The sequence below is a fragment of the Haplochromis burtoni genome, unplaced genomic scaffold (assembly GCF_018398535.1).
Source record: "Haplochromis burtoni strain Fernald_Lab_line unplaced genomic scaffold, NCSU_Asbu1 Contig_156, whole genome shotgun sequence".
In the NCBI taxonomy this organism is placed as follows: Eukaryota; Metazoa; Chordata; class Actinopteri; order Cichliformes; family Cichlidae; genus Haplochromis; species Haplochromis burtoni.
Genome location: NW_024582517.1, coordinates 901,975 through 923,416, shown reverse-complemented (window position 1 = coordinate 923,416; position 21,442 = coordinate 901,975). Strand labels below are relative to the sequence as shown.

The following is a 21,442-nucleotide window of genomic DNA, read 5'->3' as shown; positions in this document are numbered from 1 at the left end:
CCAGACACGGCTAGTGACGTCAGACTGAACAACCGGGTAGCGTCCAGATTACTTACGTAGTCAGCTACTTCCGTGCAACTGATATAAGATGCGGTAAGCTGAACACAGCTTCAACCGTCTGTTTGTTGAACGGACCGCATTTTCTTGTTAGTAACTGTAATGGCGTTGTAACGATAGGAATAGTAATTAGTTAGATTACTCGTTACTGAAAAAAGTAACGCTGTTATTTTCATCACTGCTCAGCTCACCACTCCCCATCTCTCCAACCCTTGTTGGGGAGAATCAAATAGCTAAGGAACGGCAACTATTGGCAACAGTTCAGAAAATACTTTGGGCTATTTGGGCCGTCTTTGCTAACACCTTTACTAAAGAATTGCAATCTTGTACCTTCAAACACTGACGCGGCCTTTAGAATTTGGAAAGATAAAGGACTTAGGACTGTTAAGGACTTGTACAGTCATGACACCTTTCTATCCTTTTCTGACCTATCATCTAAATACGACCTGCCTAATTCCAATTTTTTCGTTATCTTCAGGCTAGAGATTTTGTAAAAGAACAGTTCCCTGATTTTCCCAATCGGCCTCCAGAAAAAAATCTGGATATCATCCTGCAGACGAACCCTCATGAAAACAGACTTATATCAGCCTTGTATAAAATACTAGATACATTTGTTTCCAAATCTATTTCTCCTACTAAGCTGAGATGGCAGGAAGAGTTACAGACAACCCTGCCAGAACAGCAGTGGGATTCTGCTTTAAAATTGATTCACTCGTCCTTAATTTGTGCCCATCATGCTTTGATTCAGTGCAAGGTGGTCTATAAAGTACATTATACAAACGCAAAATTATCTAAAATCTATGGAACCATTAGTGATGCCTGTAACAGATGTGGACTATCACCTGCAAACCATGTCCACATGTTTTGGTCTTGTTCTAAACTAAGTGCATTTTGGAGGGATATTTTCGACACACTTAGTCAAGCATATGGCCAGACTGTCCCTCCTAACCAACTCTCCGTAATTTTTGGCATTCCCCCCCAATTTAAACTTATTCAGCCCCATCAAACAGGCCTTAGCCTTTACCACTCTACTAGCTCGGAGGCTTATTCTGTTGAAGTGGAAGCTTCCCCACCCCCCAACTGATGACCATTGGGTGAAGGAAGTACTCTTTAACTAACTTAAAGTTAGAAAAACTTAGATTCTCACTAAAAGGTTCTATTAGGAAATTTAACAAAACCTGGAAATCATTTCTCGTATTGGTTGACACCACTACTTTACTTCCTGAGAGTGAAGTGAACTGAGAGAGGCAACATTATAAAGTTGTTTTTTTGTTTTTGTTATGCTTGTTACTCATTTTCTTTTGTGTGTGCGGTATGTGTACGGGTGTGTGACTGGATGATGTGGCTTAGATATTTTTATGTGCGGCGACTGGATCTTCGCGGTGTCTTGTCTAGTGTGGACCTGGAAGAGGGAGAATTCGGGATGGGGGGGTTGGAGGGTGTGATGGACATACAATTGTTCTGAAATCAAAATTGACTTTGCTGTTGCTAACTTTGTATGTCATGGTTGAAATCAACAAAACATAGTTGGAAAAAAAAAAAAAGAAAGTGAGATAGATCTATTCTTTTTGAAAGACTGGATCGCTCCCAGGAGCTCAGTGAATTCCAGCATGATACTGTGATAAGATGCCACCTGTGCAACAAGTCCAGTCATGGAATTTCCTCAAAACTGAATATTCCACACTGTTAGTAGTATTATAACAAAGTAGAAGTGATTGGGAACATCAAGCATGAAGTGGTAGGCCATCTAAAATTACAGAGTGGGGTCAGGGAATGCTGAGACACATAGTGCACAGAGGTCGCCAACTTTCCACAATCAGTCATCCAAACTTCATGTGGCCTTCCGATTAACTCAAGAACAGTGCGTAGAGAGCTTCATGGAATGGGTTTCCACAGATGAAAATCATCAAGTGCATTGCAAACTGCAGGATGTAGTGGTGTATCCCCAACAGTGTCACCAGCAAAGCACCCTTACACCATCACACCTCCTCCTCCATGCTTCACGCTGGCAACCATACGTGTAGAGACCATCCGTTCAAGCACAAAGACACGGTGGGTGGAAGCAAAGATCTCAAATTTGGACTCATCAGACCAAAGCACAGGTCTCCAAGAAGGCAAGAAATTCCACAAATAAACTCTGACAAGGCACACCTGTGAAGTGAAAACCATTTCAGGTGACAATAACATGAAGCTCATTGAGAGATGGCCAAGCGTTTGTAGCACGTTATTTATCAAATTTGTCTTTGCTACACATTTCCATATATCTTGCTTCATATATTTGATGTCTTCTGTATGTGTGTAGAAAGTTGGAAAAATAAAGAAAAACCATCAAATGAGAAGGTGTGCAAACTTTTGACTGGTAGTATGTATGTGTGTGTTTGTGTTTGTTTTTTTTTCTTTCTCCCCTCCTCCATAAGAAAAAAAATTCTTAACCTATGCTGACGACTAAGCGGCTGTTTTAGTCTCTAAATTTGCTGTTATTTTAAGGAATAATTCAACAACAACAAAAATGTTTTAAAAAATCTATTAGAATAGTTAAAACTTTCATGCAGCAGGTTGTAGTTGCTTATAAAACTGGTTGACCACTGCTCTCTGTTCAAAGATGACAAAATCCACTTATCAGCATCTCTGAAGTAGTTTTCTGAAGGTCTTCAAAGTTTTTGGGGGGTTTTGTCTGCTTTTTCACTCATATGCAGTCCAGTCCTTTTACCTCACCACTTTAATAATAATGGTAACAATAATAATCATAACTTTGGTTTGTATAGCACTTTTTAAAAACACACAGTAACAAAGTGATTGACAGTTTGAATAAAACCACACATTAACAATAAATATAGATGTTACGTTTATGTATAGAATACAGAAAGTCAAACATTTATTCATGCATTAGGTCGAACTCAGGCCACAAGTAATTAGATAATGTTGCTTCTTTGTCTTATCTGTGCCAAATTACACAAGAACTTGGCTCTGTGACCTCAGTAAATTCTTTTCTGATGACTGTATTGGCTCAGTCACCAGTTTCAACTCATTTTGCATGTGCGAGTCAGAATTTCGGAGTATCCAGGACAGTCACAGACTAATGACTTTTCAGTCAAGCCATCTATATAATAAGCCATGGAAAAACAGATTTTCAGAAATAATTACTTTACATGTTTAAACATCTACAACTTACAGCACACAATCTCACGTCTGCTTTGCTCACAGGAAACTACATGCCAATTTTTGAAATGTATTAATAATCAAACTCACTCAAATGCCAAAATAAAAATACCCAGGGGTGTACAACTCATGATTTCTGCTCATTAAGTTCCCTTTTCATAAAAATCAGATTTATGTGCATCTTCTTACCCAAAGAATGCGGTCTGAGTCATTTTAACAGTACAACTTTTTAAAGACACAGTGTGCTAAACTGGGCTATAAATACCAGAGAATGAAGCTTTGAGCCACGAGCCAAACATGAAATAAATAATCATGCAGATGCATTTGTACACATTGTAAGTTTTAAGTTACTATTGCACACACTTTGTCTGTGAAAACACTGTTTATGCATGCAGTTAGTGTATGCACAGTTAACTTGTTGGGTTGTGTCTTGAAGATGGTGTGTGCAGTGATGCAGTACTCTTCTACTGTTTCTATAGTTGAAGCCCTGTTTAAGTCATTATTGGTATGATTATGATGTGTGCGGTTTTCATGTAAAGAAATTCAGGCATTCTTTTTAAATACAACCTCAATTTTAGAGAAGCTGGGATATCTGTATTTATAAATGACACACTAAGGAGTAATTATAATACGCTAATGATATGATAATTAGCTAATACCTTACCTTACTAATGCTTAATAGTGTGACATTATTATGAAGTGCTACCTAGTCCAATAAGGCCTTTAGAGGAGGTATTTAAGTTTAAAAAATGAGTGGGCCAAGAATGGACCCCTGAAGGACTCCACCTGAGAGTGCAGTATGTCAGGATGATGTGTCTCCCAGCTTAATTGTAAAGTGTCTATTGATTAAATAAGATTTTTAATGGATATGAGCTACAACATCAAAGCAGTACTGATGTCTAAAAGGACTAAAACTGAAAAAAGTCTGTAAAAGGTTTATTTGATTGGATGATTTAAGTCTTAAGAAACAAGACATGTTGGCAATTTAACAATTTATTTATTTATCAGGGTAGCATGTGGAACAACCATACACAGACACGACAGCCAGACCCCTTTCCTCATGCTGGTCAACAGCTCGGTCACACACTGCTGTGGGATGATATCCCATTCTTCCACCAGTATTTATTGCAAGTCAGCTTCTATTCTCTCCACTCCCAAATTCTGGCGATAGTCTCTCAGATTGTGGTAATATGGGTTTACCACTGGTTGCAGAATCTTATCTTGATATCTCTGTATCAAGATTGCCTCCAATAATTTTCCAGTAGAGGAGATCAAAAGCTGCTACCTTATCGGGGGAGCAACCAGCATAGTGTTTTTTGCATCTTCCTCACACTTTGACTATACAATCCAGCTGCCGTAGGCAGAATCTGGACTCATCACTGAACGTAATGTTCCTCTACTTGTTTAGGTTCTACTGCACATCTTGCAAGACCAATGCAAACAGGCCTGAGGATGAAGAGCAGTCATGACAGGCCTCCTGGCAGCCCTTTGAGAATGGCGATTGGCTGTGTGCAGTTCAGTCCAAATAATGCAGCAACTTGGTTTCTTCAACTTCAAGTTGCCCCATGGCACAGGCCCTATCCAGATCAGTCAAACGTGGCATGCTTGAAGCTACTTTACTTTATTGATTTATATAGCACTCTTCACAGGATAAAAACCACAAAGTGCTTCACAATAATATAAAACAGATAAACATAAAACAGTACAATTAAACATGCAGCACACATCTAATTAAAAGCTAGTCTAAATAAATTAGTCTTAAGATGATGTTTAAATGAATAAATACAACCCAAGCAACGTAAGCAGATGCCAACTGAGTGATGTAGCACATATTCAGATCTGCTGCTCAACCCACAAATATAGTTATTTACAAATAAATAAACTCCTTACATCTGGAACCATTTAAGGGGAAATAAACAGGCTTTCCAAAAATATGGAATTTATTGCCAAGAACCATTGTTACAACTAAGAAATAATCAACTAAACAAATGTACTTATTTATTTTTTTTAATTTGATGGCAGCAACGTGTCCCAAAAAAGTTGACAAAGGGGCAATAAGGGCCTGAAAAGTAAGTGGTTCTTTTTATTTTGGTTTATTTTACAAATAATTAGGTTAGTTGACAACAGTTTAGTAATATAAAACAGGCATCTTAGAGATTCAGAGCTTCTTAGTCAATTGCAAAGGGTTTAAATAGCTCATCACCACACAACATAATTTCCTCACAAGATTCAGAGAATCTGGAGAATTCTCTTTGTGCAAAATCAATACTGGATGGCTGTGATCTTCAGACAGCACTGCATTTAAACAAATCATGATTGTGTCATGGAAATCACTGCATTGGCTCAAGAACACTTTAAGAAATCACTGACTGAACACAGTTCACCGTGCTTCAACGTGCCATAAACTGTATTTTAAAGCCATATGATGCAATGAAAAAGCCATGTGTGAGCATAATCCAGAAATGCATAATAATGTGAGGCAACATTTTATGTTTGTTTGTTTGTTTGTTTGTTTGTTTGTTTGTTTGTTTGTTTGTTTGTTTGTTTGTTTGTTTGTTTGTTTGTTTGTTTTAATAACTGAAGCATTAAAGTGGAGAACTGTTCTGTTGGGAGACAAATTGAAATGTGAAATGTTTTGACAAAAATGGGCAAAAATTGCCTCTGGACCATCCAGCCTGTTATCAACACTCAGTTCAAAAGCCTGCATCTCTTTTGGTTCCTATAGAATTAGCAGCTTGCACATCTGGAAAGGCAGCTTAAATGCTGAAGGGTTTAAATAGAGTTTTGAGAGCAATATATGCTCCCATGCATAGGACATTTTTTTAGCAAGGCTTCACAGTAGAAGAATCTGGGTGCTGTACTGGTCTGACTGCAGTCCAGACCTTTCACCTTTCACCAACTTTGGCACATCATGAAAGTAAAAGCTACAACAAAGAAGACCCAGGACTGCTGAGCAGCTAAAATCCTCTATCAGAAAAGAACAAGACAACATTCCTCTCCCAAAAGTCCAGCAGCTGGTTTCCTCTGTTCCCAGATGTTTACAGACTGTTGTCACTGCAGTGTAAACATGGCCCAGTCCCAAGTTTTTTCAGATGTGTTGCTACCATCAGATGCAAAATGACCATTTTGTCTTAGAATTGTACATGTTCTCAGTTTAAAAATGTTTTGTGTTTTCTATGTTCTATTGTGAATAAGATATGGATTTATGAAGTTTTCAAATCATTGCATTCTGTTTACATTTTACACAGCCTTCCAGCTTGTCTGAAACTGGGGTAGTTAAAGAGAATGACTGAGTTTCTTTAAATGAAATAGCAAACATCACAATCATACTAATGATCACATAAATAGGACTTTCAATATAGGGACAGTTTTACACCTTCCACTATAAAGTAGAAGAGTACTCAATCACTGCACACTCCACCCTCAAGACTATTTGACACAAACCAACAAGTTAACTGTGCATATGTTGCAACTGTGTTTAACAGTGTTTTTGACTGACAAAGTGAACAAAGGTAACAAGTGAAAATGTCTGAATGAGTCTCACAGGCCTGAATATGCACTTGAAGCCATTTATAATCCTAAACTTTTTTGATCTGCTGCTCACCACAAACAAGGATAAGTAGAAATGTTGGACTTTTAACTGTATCTACACAAGTTTCACAGCTTTTCATTATGTTTTCTACAGTCATTGCTTCAAACATAAAGAGGAAGTTCTCTGCACTCTCTCAGAAATCTGCTCATGCAACTGGATCTCAACACTGGCATCTATTTCCTTACCTGACACACGCGGTTTGAAGACAGACAAGTAGTGTTGCAAGAACTGCACAGATAAAGAAATAACTGTATTTGGCTACTGAACAGTATTGTGATGTGAATAAGGGCGCTGGTAGAGGTATTCCCTCAACCCCACTCTTGTTATTTCTCATGCATACTCCACCAGTAAGTATTAGAAATATAAAGTCTGTTATGTATTGCTGTGTGACAGGTGGACAAATTCAAGCTTAAATAGATAAAAAAAAATAAAAATAAATAGACTGACTGTAGTGTGAATGGTAACCTGAATCTATGAGTTAGGCCTGGCTCTAACCTGTGACAGCTGGAACAGGCTATGACTATCCTCCAAGCCTAAACTGTACAAAAAAAAGGTAAGAAAATTAATAGAAATAAGTTTGTATAGTTCATAAAGCAGGGATGTAAAACTCATTTTACACTGTGGGCCACATCCAGCTCACTTTGATCTTATATGGGCAGGATTGGTGAAATTCCTATTTCTGTCAGTGTAAAATAGTTTAACTACATAATTAATCTCTGCAACATTTTAACATAAAACAAAGAAGCACCATTTTAATGGTATTTTTTCGTTTTTTCTACATTACAAAGAAATTATGCCATAGTAAATGAAACAAGTCTGTCATGTCAGCACGACTGGGCTTAAATTGTAAATAAAGTAAATGTGTAAAATTACAGAAATCTATAATTGATTACTTCAGTGCAATGTGAATTGCCATCGGGCAGAACACGAGGGAAAACAGTAAAATGTTTCAAATGTTTCCAAAGCCATTCAGTGGGCTGGATTGGATCCTGGCTGATTCTAGCCCCCGGGCCGTATGTTTGACACCCCTGCAAATAGATGACATTTTAAGTTGTCTAAACATTTTCACTTAATAACTAGAAATGTGAACTTATTTTCCCCAAAATTTCAGCCAGTAAGTTTAAATATTGAGCTACCTAAAGCGATAATGTCCCAAAATTATGACTTACCCATAAGTCATAATTTTGGGGAAGTTTTTTCGGTGGCGGAAACAATTGTTAGCTTAAGCTGTTGGAACAGGAAAGGAAAGCACTGTAACGCCTGCCATGCGACACGGAGGGTAACTATCTTGACGTTTTTGTAATCTTTGCTGTCACATAACAAGCTTCGTGCGCTTCCTCTGCAAAAAGGACACGGGACAACAAACAAAGCAGTGAGCGAATACGTTTTTCGCGTTTTTTTTAACATTTGTGTCACCGAGGCCTTGTGCAACACATTTATTTAGCTAACAACCGGTTTTTCGACCGTTAAGTAACTCCTGATGTTATCCTCGTGACCAATCGTTGGTAACCACGCTCCGACGTGACATTGTTTGGCTCAGTAGCGCAAGTAGCACTCGTTATCCAGGGAGTGTCAGGGGAGTGTTTCTGACTGCTCCGATAAGGTGGCCCTGCCCACTCAACAAACAATATCACAGCACAACAGTGTGCTTAAAGATTTGGCTGTAAGTTTGTAGGTTCAGTCCTCGATACGACAGTCATACTGTACGCTGCTGCTCACTGAGTGAGGTAAGAAGTTAAGCTATGTCTGCTAGTGACCTGACATCAATATTAGCTTTAATGCAACTTTGCGCCGCCAAACCTTGACCTAGAGTCACTGAAGTGCGGCGTGACTTCAGAAAGTCAGCGCACGTAATGTTTGGGAGCACGAACACGTAAAAGAAAAATTAATTAGCGTTAACTTAGCATGTTTCACTGCTGCGCTAGAACAACAGCAAACGTGCTTAAATTTATTGTAAAAGTAGAGTTTTTGTAACGTTGCTGTAAGAAAGAAAATGAAAGCGACATTAGACTCATGCGGGTATTGTTCTTTTCCTGCTTATTAAAATAAAAAGGGTTTGGGATTATGTTAAGGGAAAGGAATACGTTTACTTGTATATTTAAGCTTGAGTACATACATTTTTAATTCTTAAATGATGGTTAAAAATAGTAGTAAAGGTAACACAGACTATTAACCTTAACTGTATCAAGGTAAATCTTGTTTACATGTATCCCCCCTGTTATTTCTGGCCAGCAAGTACTCTGTAACAGTGCACAAACTGTTTGAGCCATTTCCATGCATTGATAACTGATTAAAAACTAGAATGCTACTTTAAAAAAAAAAAACAAACCCACAGCTTGTATTTCTGAGGCTAATGAGTGCAAAGAGGCCAATCAGTGTGAATATGGAGTATGTTTGGTTAACTCTCTGGGGTGTAATTAAGCTGAAATGGTTCAACCTTGTAATGTTAGTTGATAGTTGCTTTGGCTAAGGATTTAAAGTGGTCTTTACAGGAGTGATATTTTGATTTAACGTCGGTTGTGTAATGATGTATTGAGCATGCCTTTAATGTGTTGAAGCCATTCTGGTTGGTTATGAAGTATAAGCTTTTATTTATGTGGTGTGAGTTTTTATTATTGTGCTGAACTGTAACAGGGCTGGCCATTTGGTCTGCACAAATTGAATGATGCCATGCTTCTGTTAGTTGTTAAATGTAATTTTTAACAGAGAAATTGACATATGCCCAATGCCTGCCTTGAAATGTAAAAAAATGGTTTAAAAAGAAAAAGAAGTCTAAAACTAAACTGATCGGGGATGTCCGCATAGCAAAATCCTCACGTTTTCTGTTACTGTGAATTCTGTTTAGTCAGTCATGGGACAGCAGACGCATTAGGCAGAAAAATTTGCTACTTATACCTATGAATATCCACCCTTAGTGGAAGTTAAACGGCTGTCTTTTTCTTATCTCAGAAAATGTGGCTGCAAATAGCTGGGTTCACTGCCCTGCCACACCTGGGAGGGCTCTACGGTGGTTACCTCACACGCAAAGAGGTAGATACCTGGTACCCAACCCTGAAGAAACCATCATGGCGCCCACCAAACAAAGCATTCCCCGTAGTGTGGACGTGTCTGTACACAGGCATGGGGTAAGCACATTGTGACTGATTTCTGCATTATCTGTGAAGCAGCCTCCTTATCTTAATGATCTCGTGTGAATTGTTTTTGTCGTTCACTTCCAGCTATGGTTCATACCTGGTGTGGAAGGAGCTTGGAGGTTTCACTGAGGATGCACTAGTTCCACTCGGGCTTTATGGGACACAGCTAGCTCTAAATTGGGCCTGGACTCCCATTTTCTTTGGTGCACACAAGCTGAAATGGGTAAATTTAACTTAAAACTGTATTTTTTTTTTCTTTCTTTATTTGGACACCAATAATTAGGGGTGTGGTAAGTGTGGCAGCATAGTTGTATACATCGCTGTCACTGACATGCCCTCTTTCTGTTCTTTTTAGTCCCTCGTTGAGATTGTGCTTCTCACGGGGACTGTCGGAGCCACCATGATGTCCTGGTATCCCATCAGCCGCACCGCCACGATGCTCTTGGCACCCTATCTGGGCTGGCTGTGCCTTGCAACCAGCCTCAACTACTGCATATGGAGAGACAACCCAGAGGAAAAAGAAGAGTAGGGATCATGACTGTGTGTTTTGAGGAACATACTTACATTCTGAATCATGTACACAATGTTATTAAAAAAAAAAAATACTAATAAAAAAACCGGTCAGTCTCACTTTTGACTTTACCAGCTGCTTTGTTATGATCTTGTTGGCTGGTCACAGACTTACTAATACTTGCGTATATGTTGCCCAAAATAAAAAGAAGAAAAATAAATAAAGACATTTCTAAATAGTGGTATCCTCTTTAACATCTGCAGTACTTTAGATCTGAGCAGGCATTATTTTATCTGCTCAGATACTGTATAACAGCCTGCTTCTAATACATTTATTTTGTTCCTTTAAAAAAAATCCCTTAAGAATTTCAGAAATGTCATTACTAATAGGAAAAACTGTAATATGAACAGAATATGTGATTACATTGAAATTAGTTAAGTCACCCCATCGCGTGGAGTTTTGGTTGTTCAGTTTAAAACTGAAAGTTTTTGCCTTTTTTTTTTTTTTTCTTAAGTGATTCAAAGTGTGAATTTATAGGAAAACTGTGTAAACTAGTCCATGAAACATTTTTGCTTTGCAAGTAAATAATTTGAATTAATGGTCAGGTGCATTTCTCAAACAGACACAAGCTTAACTGATTAAATCCTGCCTGGTAAGCCAACTCACGGCCGTGATGTAGACCAAATGTTTTTCAACATTGTTTCTATAGACTTGTTTAAATGTAAAATTTCTTACATGTAAAAAATTCAAGTCTGACCAAATAGAAAAACTCCAGGAAATTGAGTTCTGTAATCTGTTAAGACTGTAAAATAACACTGGTGTTACAAACTGATGACTGTGGGTTACTTCCACCACACAGCCAGTGAAGGCTTATAAAAATATTTAGTTTGATTCAACAACATCCAACCAGCGAATATTCACAAAACTTGCAGCAGCTGACCTACAGCAGCAGAAGACCATATTGCCTGCTGCTTCTGTCGGCTAAGAACAGCAAACTGAGGCTACAGTAAACTAAAACTGAACAAGACTGGAAAAATGTTGCCTCTCTGATAGGCCTCAATTTCTGCTGCAATATTCAGATGATGGTCAGAATTTGGTGTGAATGGCATGAAAGCATGTCTCCATCCTGCCTTGTATCAACAGTTCAGGCTGGTCTCAGGAGGATGATGTATCTCATCGCAAACACAAATCATCTCAGACTGGATTCTTGGATATGGAAGTCAGTTCACTGAACTCAAATGGCCTCCATAGTCACCAGATCTCAGTCTAATATGGCATCTTTGGGATGTGATGGAACAGGAGACTCAAAGATGTGCAGTCAACAAATTTGTGTGATGCTTTCATGTCAATATGGACCAAAATATATCCAAAAATATTTCTAAAGCTACAAGAAAAATGAGTCCAAAACGGTAACAATAAGATTTATTTTTATACATATAGGAAAAGAAGATTGGGAGAAAAAGTTATTTTTCTGCAGGTTTCTCTGGGACGTCTTCTGGTGATTTCGAAGAGAATCTCTGCATTAGCGACTTCCACAGACCCTTTTTTTCCTCGTCCGTATTTTGCATAGTTCCTGTAAAATTTAAAAGTCGGGTCTAAGTTACAGCAAGTTCCCGGGGCCTCATAACAACATTATGTTTAGTAAATAACCGAGAATTGACAGCACATGCGAGTCCATACCTGACAATAGCAATCTACACTCTTCCACTGTGACTCCAGTGAAGCTCGTGTCTCTCACACGAGGAAACTGAAGAGAGAAAGAAAAAATTCTTGTAGCCTTCGACAAGTTTTCACACAGAAATTTCTTTCCAAATGAAAAAAGTCAAATATTATATACAAGTTCATTTATGTACTCAAATAATTTGGAGTGTGCACAGTATTTGAAGAAGTCAGCTTCCATTTTCTGCATTTCACATGCACAAGGAAAATATCCCCTTACAGCAATGTGACAAATTAATAGTCTTCCTACTAAAATCTTTTTTTATATTAAGTAAAACTTCCCTATTTACAGTTGAGTAATTCAGAGGAGCAAAACAGACATCTGCTGATCTCTGGATCTTTATGGTTCAAATTTAAAGCGTAACAATTTTTAACCATTAACCTCGTGTGTTTGTTTAGACCTTTGTACTAACTGTAAACACACTTTATCTCCACACAGGTAAAAAAAAAAAAAAAGGTAACTACACCTTTGCAATCTTAAAGAATGGAGAAGTCATTCGCTAGGTGACAGACCTCAGGTTAACGACAGCAGTGGAGGGCAATGTGTTTTTTGTATGATGATATAATGAAGTTGAAATGCACCTCACATATGCGCATGTGTACTTACCCGCTGTCTGTATATGTTGCCGTTAATCTGTGCCAGACTTTCGTACATCTGATCACATTTCTCAGGATCTGAGATCTAATGGGGAAACATTGAAGTGGTTAAGATTTGATTTTACTCACTTAACATGTTTTAAATGGAAAAAAAACAATCTTCTCATTATTTTAATTATTAACTTTAAATTCCAAACAGGTCATTTTGGTTTCCGTGAAAAAGACACGAGGATGTGCGATGCACTGCCATGCTATGTGCACTTGTGCTCTACTATGCCATCATAAAAATAAATAATCACTATGCCACCGTATCTCTGGTGTCTGTGGGTTACATTTTTTAAATCTGATTCTTACTGGTCAGATAACACACAGTACAGAATCAATAGGCAAAATAATGCTTGTACTGTGTTTAAGAGATGGCAGGTGAAATTCAACTAGAGCCAGGGTAAAACGTCAGTGTAATGCCAATTTGTACCACAAGATGGGGCAGCGAGTCAGTGTAACCTTTATTTATAAACTAGTGTTTTATTGGTACCTCAGATTCTGCTGGCATCAAACACTTATGATTATCAAAAACCATCTTTTTCCATTCCTTTTCGTTACTACTTATCCAGTTCAGAGTTGGTAGTGTGCTGGAGCCTATCCCAGCTGTTTTGGCAAGATATTTTTTACATGTTATGGTTTACAGTGCTCAAATGGTTGGCTTCTCAGAAACTTCATGTTTTAGAAACAGATTAAAGGCTGTTTACTTGGTTGCAAACGCTGATAGTTATTTTATTTTCAAGATTTATTAAAAAAAGCGCATCAAAGCTGGGTCGTTCCATCTCAAATCATTGTGGATCTTCTGTTCGACCATCACTCATTTACCCCAAATATTTTTACGGCTTGAAGTCTCGGCCATTTATAATGACTGCTGTGAAATTTTAGCTTTATACATCAAATACCTTTCAAGATATATTTGTGAAAGGTGTTCCACTGACCCCATTCCAGCAAGTTTATATATCTGTTGATATATGAAGCTAAAATTTCACAGCAATGATTATAAATGTCCAAATTTTAAATCAGAGGCGGATGAGTAGAAAATTTTATAAACATTGGATGATTTCAGATGGACCCAGCTGCAAAAACCAGCGGTGGACTGATGGACATTAGTGCCTCAAACATCTCAATACTAGTCACTCGCTTGAAGTTCGCAGAAATCTGCTTTGGATTAACTAAGCTGTCCTCTTAGCTTCTTTCGGTTGTTTACAGCAGAGAGGAGTCCGTGTGTTGCTAGCAGCTAAAATTCATTACCTGAGTATTTTCACCCTCTCGGAAGGCAGAGGCGACTCTCTGCCGCAGAAAGGTCCCCAAGTCGCGGCCTTTCTTGGTCTCGTCTCTGGGCCATTCCTCACACAGCTTCAGAAACCGACGGTACCTGGTCGCCGACATCTTTGGTCATGTAACAGCACGTCCTGAGTGGAGCGAGGAGGACGTATGTTTGGGTTTGAGCTTTATCGCACGCCGTAGTTGTGTAACATCTAAAAACCTTCCCCCTTGACTCTTCGCCCTCGTTGCCGTTGTCTTTTTCTACCCCCAGCACACACGTTAGCAACATGAGTGGGGCAAACGCTAAAAAGGGCTCTTCCTCCGGTGTGGTGGAGTGGATCAGCTCGGCCTGTCGGTTTGCAACAGATAGAAACGACTTCAGAAGGTAAGACAGAGCAGACAGCAGTGATAGTAAGAGGGTTTTTGGGGCGGTTAGCCGTGTTGCTAGCGTTAGCACTGGTGTGCCAGTGAAGGAATCTGTCCTTGTCCTCTCACTCACTAGGCTACACTATAAGTACAGAAACAGACAATAAAATTACAATTATGATCATCAGTTTAATGGAGTTGTATGATAATATTACCAGCGTAATAGTTGTTTTTAGTTTGTTTATCAATGAACAGAAGAAATGGGCTAATCTCATCGATTAACCACTTTGTCAAACTTTAGGGAGAGTCTAGTCTCTACTCTAAAGGCCCTCAGGAAGCTTAATGTATACAGTATGACGGGTAGCTAGTTAATCAATGTTTAATGGCCAATATGTTCAGACAGTTGGATCCCAGCAGCACATTGTAAGCTATGTAGGATTACCTGGACACCAGAATTCTCAACAACTGTGTACCAAATATGCCAAAATACTGGCTCCCCAAGGATTAAGGTAAATGTCACGCACCGGATATACTAGGTATGATGTTAAGCCTATAAGATATATTTATATATTCATATATTTATTTTAAAAAAAAATAGCCAGCCTCTGTAGCTGTGGGGTAGACCCAAGACATGCTGGAGAGGTTATATTGCTCAGCTGACCTGGGAAAGCCTTGGCATCTCACCCGGAGCAGGTGGCTGGGAAGGGAGCTCTGAGGGAAGTCTGAGCTTCTCTGCTTAGGCTGTTCTCTCCAGGACCTAGCTCTGGATAAAGAGAAGAATATAAATTAATAGATGGGTGAGATTATAGATACCTGTTGTCTTATAAATTTATGTTTGATCAGTTTCCCCGCACAGCACAACCTGTAGCCACAGGTTGAACAGGGTATTGTTGCTGTTGATGGCATCACTGATTGTTTAAACCTTTTTTCTTTTCTTTTTTAAGGAATCTTCTGGTGAATTTGGGCTTGTTTGCAGCTGGTGTTTGGGTTGCAAGAAATCTCTCCGATTTTGACCTGATGTCTCCTCAGCCAGTGACATAGCGTGACCCAAATACATCACAACCAGGATGATGGTGAGGTCATCTTCTTTACTAGAGCTGGAGAGAGGTGTGATCTGTGTGCACACCTCTAATGAACAAAAGCAGAATTTATCACGGAATAACTGCTGTTTTTCTACAGATTATTCTGACTGACACGTTTCTTCTCCTTTAGGCATCTTGGACCAACAAAGAAGAAACAGTGGACACAAATAAACTCATGAAACAGTTTTTATGACGTGTTTTAGTTTGAAAACTTTTGTCTTGTTTACTTGTGTTAGATCCATTGACCTTTTGACCATTCGTTAGTTTTTTTTAAACCTTTCTTGTAAGTGTAGATTGCCTTTAAAAAAAACATTAAATTTTTGTGCTTGATTCCCAGCTAAGCAGTTACTTTAAATAGAAATATCTCTAGTCCTGCTGCTTGACTCCTCAGTCTCGTGTGACGTGATTTTTATGCAGTCATGTCTGTTTCAGAGCTCTTTGTTGCTGCTGCTCGTAAATATCTGTCTGCTGGTAGAAAGTCCCTCTCTGCTCCTCAGAGTCTGGACCTGGCTTCACAGGTGTCAGCTGTAGATTTGGGGTTGAAGCCTGCTGTTCTGTACGATATTAATGGTGCCTGTGCAGAGCAAGTGAAGCACTATCTGAGCTCTTTACAGTCTCTCCAGCTTGTGTCTAAATCACTTCTCACGCTGGATTTAAATGGAAATGGTCTCATTGTTAATCCGGTCACAGTCAAGTCAAATCTAGAGCAGGTTCTTCATGACGGGAGCAGCGTCGCTGTGATTGATGTCTGCCACTCACAGGAAACTCCCACCGTCGCTGACCCACTGAGGGGAGACCTGAAGCGCATGATACAAGATTTACTACTTCTACTGGGAGGGGTGCAGCAGCTTGACGGGGTTGAGAGGCTTCTCAGTGGCGGAGAGAAATGTGAGGAGTGGAACCTGTGCACTGTGTTTGGGCTCTTACTGGGTTACCCCGTCACTTACTGGTTTGATCACACTAAGAGTTTCGACAACTGTCTGTCCATGACTCCCCTCACGGTGCTTACGGCTTCAGCAACATGGCAGCCGGATACTGCAGCTCACAGATGTTGTCTGTATTCCTTCAGTGTCCCGGCTGCTCTCCAAGAGGAGATAAAGTCTGACCTGGAAACCTGGAAGCTCTGTCTGCAGCAGAGATTTGAGCAGCAAAACCTCCTAAAAGATCTCACGATTAATCAATCTATAGTCACACTGCCCTCAGTTTGTCTGTGAACATGATGTAAGTTTGTCTTTAAAGCAAATGCTGTGGATTATTTATGACCGTAATAAACACTGTCAAAACAGCTGTTGGGTCATTGATGTGGGCGACAGGTTCCACAAGATGGATCAGAGTTAACACCTGGTTTTCAGAACACGTGCATTAATGTCGTTCTTCAGCGTGTGTGTTTGCGTCCTTGTATAGATAATGCTGTTTCAAGTGTTTAAATTCATGAGGAAAAACGTTCTCATCAGAACGTTTTAACTGATAAACTATATTGTCATTGACCTCACTCATGAAAATAGCGACTATAATGCAACATGACCTGACAATACATAACTCAGGTTAAGACTAGTGTGAGAGAAAGCTGTTTTGTTAGAGTGGGATGTCAAACTACATACATCACCCTCTGAGCTTCAGCGGACCGCAACAGTGAAACTCCATTTTCTGTCAGTGTAAAGTTTAACTACACATTTAATCTCTGAGACATGTTAATATCAGAAAAAGCAGTGCGAGTTCTACAGCATATCTCGGTTTTTCCACAGATACAGAAATGCTGCTGTAGTTAATGGAAGAATCTGTCAGCACATCTCTTCAGGCTTAATTTGAGAGAGAACTGTTACAGAAAAAGCTCTAGTAGCCCATTACTCAGACTACCTTGTAATTAGAAAAGAGTGTTTTTTAAATTCAGATGTTTTTTTTCTTACTATGCACTCATAAAATAGACATTTCTGTAATTTCATTGTTATCTACGTCTTAATTACTTTGGTGTAGTATGAATAGCCATGAGGGAGCTCTTTATTAGCATGAAAACTTATGAAAATACATTCAGTCCAAAATTTTACACCCTTTGTGTTTTCAAAAGTCATGCAGTGGGCCGGATCGGAATCTTTGTTATCTGATTCTGGCCCTCATGTTTGATACACCAAGGTTCGAAACTTCTTTAATGATGAATATTTCCGGCTTGCAAGTGTGATAATAAATTCCAAAACCTCTTATTTTCTGAATATTTTATTACAGAAAGTTTCCACTGCATAACTTTAAAACGACAGCATAATGCCACTTTAAAATCCAGCCTGAAAAAGTTTAATTCAACCTACTTTAAGCTGTTTAATTCACAAAAAATGGAAATGCTGCCAAATTGAATACGGCAGCATTTAAAATCAATCAAAAATACTAACCATCTGAGTATTGCATAATAAAAAAGGGAAGAAGAACAAATTGCACCTTTTAAAACAGATCTGGTGGCAGAACATGAAAATAAACATTTATATTGCATCTTCCCATCTACATCAGAGCAGCCACCCTGTGTCTTTTTGTCTTACCAGAATAAGAGCGTTTGAATCCAAAGGTGTCGTCAGTATATAGTGATGGTGCTTTGTGTGTTTGATAAGACTTGAAAAGACATTGTACATGAATGCAGTCCATCTATAAAGTGAAAAGAGCTTGAGGAAGGAAACGGGGTACCTCTGTTTTCCTTCAAGCCTGCACATTATTATTTCACTTCACACATTTGACCTGCACGCCATTATTGTGCCAATCTAAAACCAGCAATCACACAACAAAGCACAGCCTTTCTGTTTTCCTGGTAGGTTGACATTTGATTGCAGAGACAGGATTTCAGCTCCCTGACACCAACCTGCTGTATGAAGATCAGCTGGATTCAAGTCTTACACATTTATAGCTCACAATTATTAACATTCATTCACCTGCATACAGCGTGTAACAACAAAGAGCAACTGTTTCCATAAATCTGAGGTAGTTTTAACCTAACCAGCAGAGCACTTCAAGCTATTTAGGCTGCGGTCAGTCAGAGCGGCTGAATGACTGACAGCACTTCCCCGCAGCGGCCGCTGACTTTCAGCTCTGCCAGGTGGTCTGCTCGGGTGGGCCCTATGTTCAGGATGGCGACCGGCATCTCCCTGTCCCTCGCTGCCAGTAAAAACCTGTATCCTGAGTACACCTGAGAAACATCAATGAGGAACAACGTATTCAGTTAAGGAACAGTGTTGCTGAAAGCTAACAAACTGGTTTACTAGTTAATCCAAGACCCACCTGTAAAGATGACCCCATGACGAGCACTGCGTCCGACTCTGCCAGCCTTTCGTGCACAAACTGCACAGTTGCTTTGTTCACGGAGTCTCCAAAAAACGTGACCTCAGGCTTCAGTATCCCACCACAGTCATCACAGGAGGGAACTCTGAAATGGAGGACCTGCTCATCCTCCAAGAAGACGTCTCCGTCTGGGGCCACAGTGCCTGCCTGAGCTTGCCACTCTGGGTTTAAAGATATAAATCGCCTCTGGAGCTCCTCCCGTGCTGAGATGGCACCACAGCCAAGGCACGTGACCCTGAGGACGCCCAGATTTCATCCTCAAAATGTCTTCTAGTCAGTTAACATGCAAACAGACAGAATTTCCTAATAACTCCTGGTGATGCAGAGGGTGTGTGTTTTAATTACTGTCACCAAACCAATGTCTTTACAGACTGATGGATGTCAGTGACTGTTTCTCAGCTGTTCTTGAGTTTCTTTGGATCGTGGCATGATATATTGACTCGATTAGTGGCAGTGAAGTCCATTTTTCAGGAAGGGGGTAAATGCTTTCGCTGAACTGTAGAATATAGTGGTGATTGCACATAAAAAACATCACTAAAGTATTCCAGCATTTTGCCAATGACACCTGGAAACTTTTACCTACGTGGCATTCTCAGTGCATGGCTTTTACTCATAAATAAGTAGTGTTTATACAGTACATTGTATTGTATTGTTGTAAGACTGCCATAACTTCTTAATTGACGCTTATTGTCTAAGATGCATATGTGAGTTTATGCGTTCTCACCTGTGGGCACAGCCGTGGAGCTCTGTGAGTCTCTTCTGACCTGCCTTTGAGTGAAGAGCATCTACATTCTGCGTAACCAGCCAGTGCAGCTTGCCCCTCTCCTCCCACCGCTGCAGGGCCTTGTGTGCAGAGTTCGGCCAGTGGGAGGAAAACTGCGGCCATCCGACGAAGTTTCTGGCCCAGTAGCGCTGACGGGACTTTGCGCTGCGGACAAACTCTGCGTACTGCATGGGTCGTCTGTCAGTGCGGGCGTAAAGCCCGACGCCCTCCGATCGGTAATCGGGGATGCCCGACTCCGTGGACAGACCCGCTCCGGTCATGACAAACAGGCGTCTGGCTCGGGTCACAAAGTCCTGCAGCAGCTCCAGTGAGTGGGCGTCGGTGGTGCTGCAGGCGGGGACAAAGTTCATCAGCCCTGCAGGGACTGAGGAGGCTCTCCTTACAGGTGCTGTGTGTGGAGCCAGGACCCGCCATGGCAGCCTCATCATCTGCAAGCAGACGTTAAATAAACACACTTTTTGACACGATGGTTTTTTGTTTGTTTGTTTTTCCACGACAAATAAAAGATAGCGAGAAAACTACCCGCTTACTATCTTATAATACACTTGTTATACTTTTATTATACAGTTTTTAAGTTTTAATTTCGAAAGAAACCTCGAATATGTAAGAAGGAAGAAGCATTAACAACACTTTCTTTTTACACACGTTTAAACATTTAGCTTGACAGTTAGTTTACCTTATTAGGGACTTACAGCGGTAGTTACAGTCAGTGAAGTCAGCAGCAGCAGAAAGTGACAGCAGCTAAAACGAGCTGTTGAATAACACAGCAAATCACTTACGAGATAACATTGGCAGGTACAGGAAATACCTATTTGATGGTAGCACCAAACACAGCCGCCTTGTAGTCTGGGAGTTGTAGTCTTAGTTGTATCTTAAGCTTAAGACATTTTTATTTGATGACACAGTCGCATTGAATCATTTTTAGTTTTTGTGACAATCTCAAATAAGTAAATAATAATAACAATAATCATTATTTTCCCTCCACTGTCCTGGACTGTTTCATTTATCTTGTGGTTTGGCCTAATTTACACTTTTGCCTAGTGGAGCACTGACTGTTGCTGATTCTAGGATGTTTTCACTTTCATTTGCAGCATCATTTGTTTATCTTTTTGTTAGGTGAATTTTGCATAACTGTCATTCTGTCCTTTTTGATTCTAGTCCTGCAGCAAGTGCATGGCTGGCCTCTGGCCACAGGTTTGGTGGATATACTGGGAGTTCTCTCAATATTTGCGTTAACATAATTTGTTAGTATGTTCATTTAGTGCGGTATTTGTGGCAGCTTTCATAGTTTGTTTGCTAACAGAATACTCCTAGTGTCCCAGGAGAGGTTGGTTTGCTGCCAGCAGCTGAAGTTATGACTTCTTCCTTTTTTTCATACGGTAGTTTCAGTAAATCTTAATCAAGTTGTGGAGCCTGGCCTACACTGACTCTTGTGGTCTCTTAAGTGAAGCCTCTATATCCTTTTACTTAAACAGTAACATAAAGTCAGCTATGATGTCTACAAAACGGGAACAAAAGAGAGAAGTCTGTTAAACACACATCCTCACAAACTGACTAAAATCCATCCATTTATCCATTCTCTTCTTTGTGACTAATTCAGGGTAGCCGGGGGAGGCTGGAGCCTGTCCCAGCTGACTAAAATCCCATTTAATATGCTGCTGCACCAACAAACTACTTGCAAGGCAACAAGATTTATTGCAAAGAAGCATTGTTACAACAAAGAAATAATCAAACAAACACAAGCTATGTGTAGTAAAAAATGTACGGGACCTTAGGACCTGCTGCTCAACGTCAGCGAGACACATTGGACTGTCCGGT

The 21,442-nt window shown here is 39.7% G+C and overlaps 4 protein-coding genes across 8 annotated transcripts; 2 read left to right on the top strand and 2 right to left on the bottom strand.

The window, feature by feature from the left end:
* Window positions 1-7,972: 7,972 nt before the first annotated feature.
* On the top strand, window positions 7,973-10,693 carry tspo (translocator protein). 3 transcript variants are annotated; one of them, XM_005932269.3, is made up of 4 exons: window positions 7,973-8,087; window positions 9,758-9,933; window positions 10,027-10,165; window positions 10,298-10,693. In XM_005932269.3, exons 2-4 carry the CDS (start codon window positions 9,761-9,763, stop codon window positions 10,469-10,471), a joined length of 486 nt encoding a protein of 161 aa, XP_005932331.2. In that variant the 5' UTR covers window positions 7,973-8,087; window positions 9,758-9,760; the 3' UTR covers window positions 10,472-10,693. The 3 variants fall into 3 exon arrangements, with proteins under 3 accessions (XP_005932331.2, XP_005932333.1, XP_005932332.1); XM_005932271.3 differs by having other exon boundaries at window positions 8,078-8,180; XM_005932270.3 differs by lacking the exon at window positions 7,973-8,087 and adding an exon at window positions 8,094-8,535.
* A 1,150-nt stretch (window positions 10,694-11,843) lies between these two features.
* Window positions 11,844-14,200, bottom strand: LOC102311182 (ubiquinol-cytochrome-c reductase complex assembly factor 2). The gene is made up of 4 exons (XM_005932274.3): window positions 14,063-14,200; window positions 12,780-12,854; window positions 12,134-12,200; window positions 11,844-12,026 (listed from the first exon to the last, which is right to left on the bottom strand). Exons 1-4 carry the CDS (start codon window positions 14,198-14,200, stop codon window positions 11,917-11,919), a joined length of 390 nt encoding a protein of 129 aa, XP_005932336.1. The 3' UTR covers window positions 11,844-11,916.
* A 123-nt stretch (window positions 14,201-14,323) lies between these two features.
* On the top strand, window positions 14,324-16,810 carry tomm6 (translocase of outer mitochondrial membrane 6 homolog (yeast)). Of its 2 annotated transcripts, none has more exons than XM_005932273.2 (3): window positions 14,324-14,462; window positions 15,388-15,516; window positions 15,656-16,810. In XM_005932273.2, the coding sequence occupies exon 3, from the start codon at window positions 15,945-15,947 to the stop codon at window positions 16,737-16,739; it is 795 nt and encodes a 264-aa protein (XP_005932335.1). In that variant the 5' UTR covers window positions 14,324-14,462; window positions 15,388-15,516; window positions 15,656-15,944; the 3' UTR covers window positions 16,740-16,810. The 2 variants fall into 2 exon arrangements, with proteins under 2 accessions (XP_005932335.1, XP_014192283.1); XM_014336797.2 differs by having other exon boundaries at window positions 14,330-14,462; window positions 15,656-15,711.
* A 910-nt stretch (window positions 16,811-17,720) lies between these two features.
* sirt4 (sirtuin 4) lies at window positions 17,721-20,445 on the bottom strand. Of its 2 annotated transcripts, none has more exons than XM_005932276.3 (4): window positions 20,301-20,445; window positions 19,565-20,052; window positions 18,781-19,075; window positions 17,721-18,688 (listed from the first exon to the last, which is right to left on the bottom strand). In XM_005932276.3, exons 2-4 carry the CDS (start codon window positions 20,050-20,052, stop codon window positions 18,536-18,538), a joined length of 936 nt encoding a protein of 311 aa, XP_005932338.1. In that variant the 5' UTR covers window positions 20,301-20,445; the 3' UTR covers window positions 17,721-18,535. The 2 variants fall into 2 exon arrangements, with proteins under 2 accessions (XP_005932338.1, XP_005932337.1); XM_005932275.2 differs by having other exon boundaries at window positions 20,317-20,445.
* Window positions 20,446-21,442: the final 997 nt, after the last annotated feature.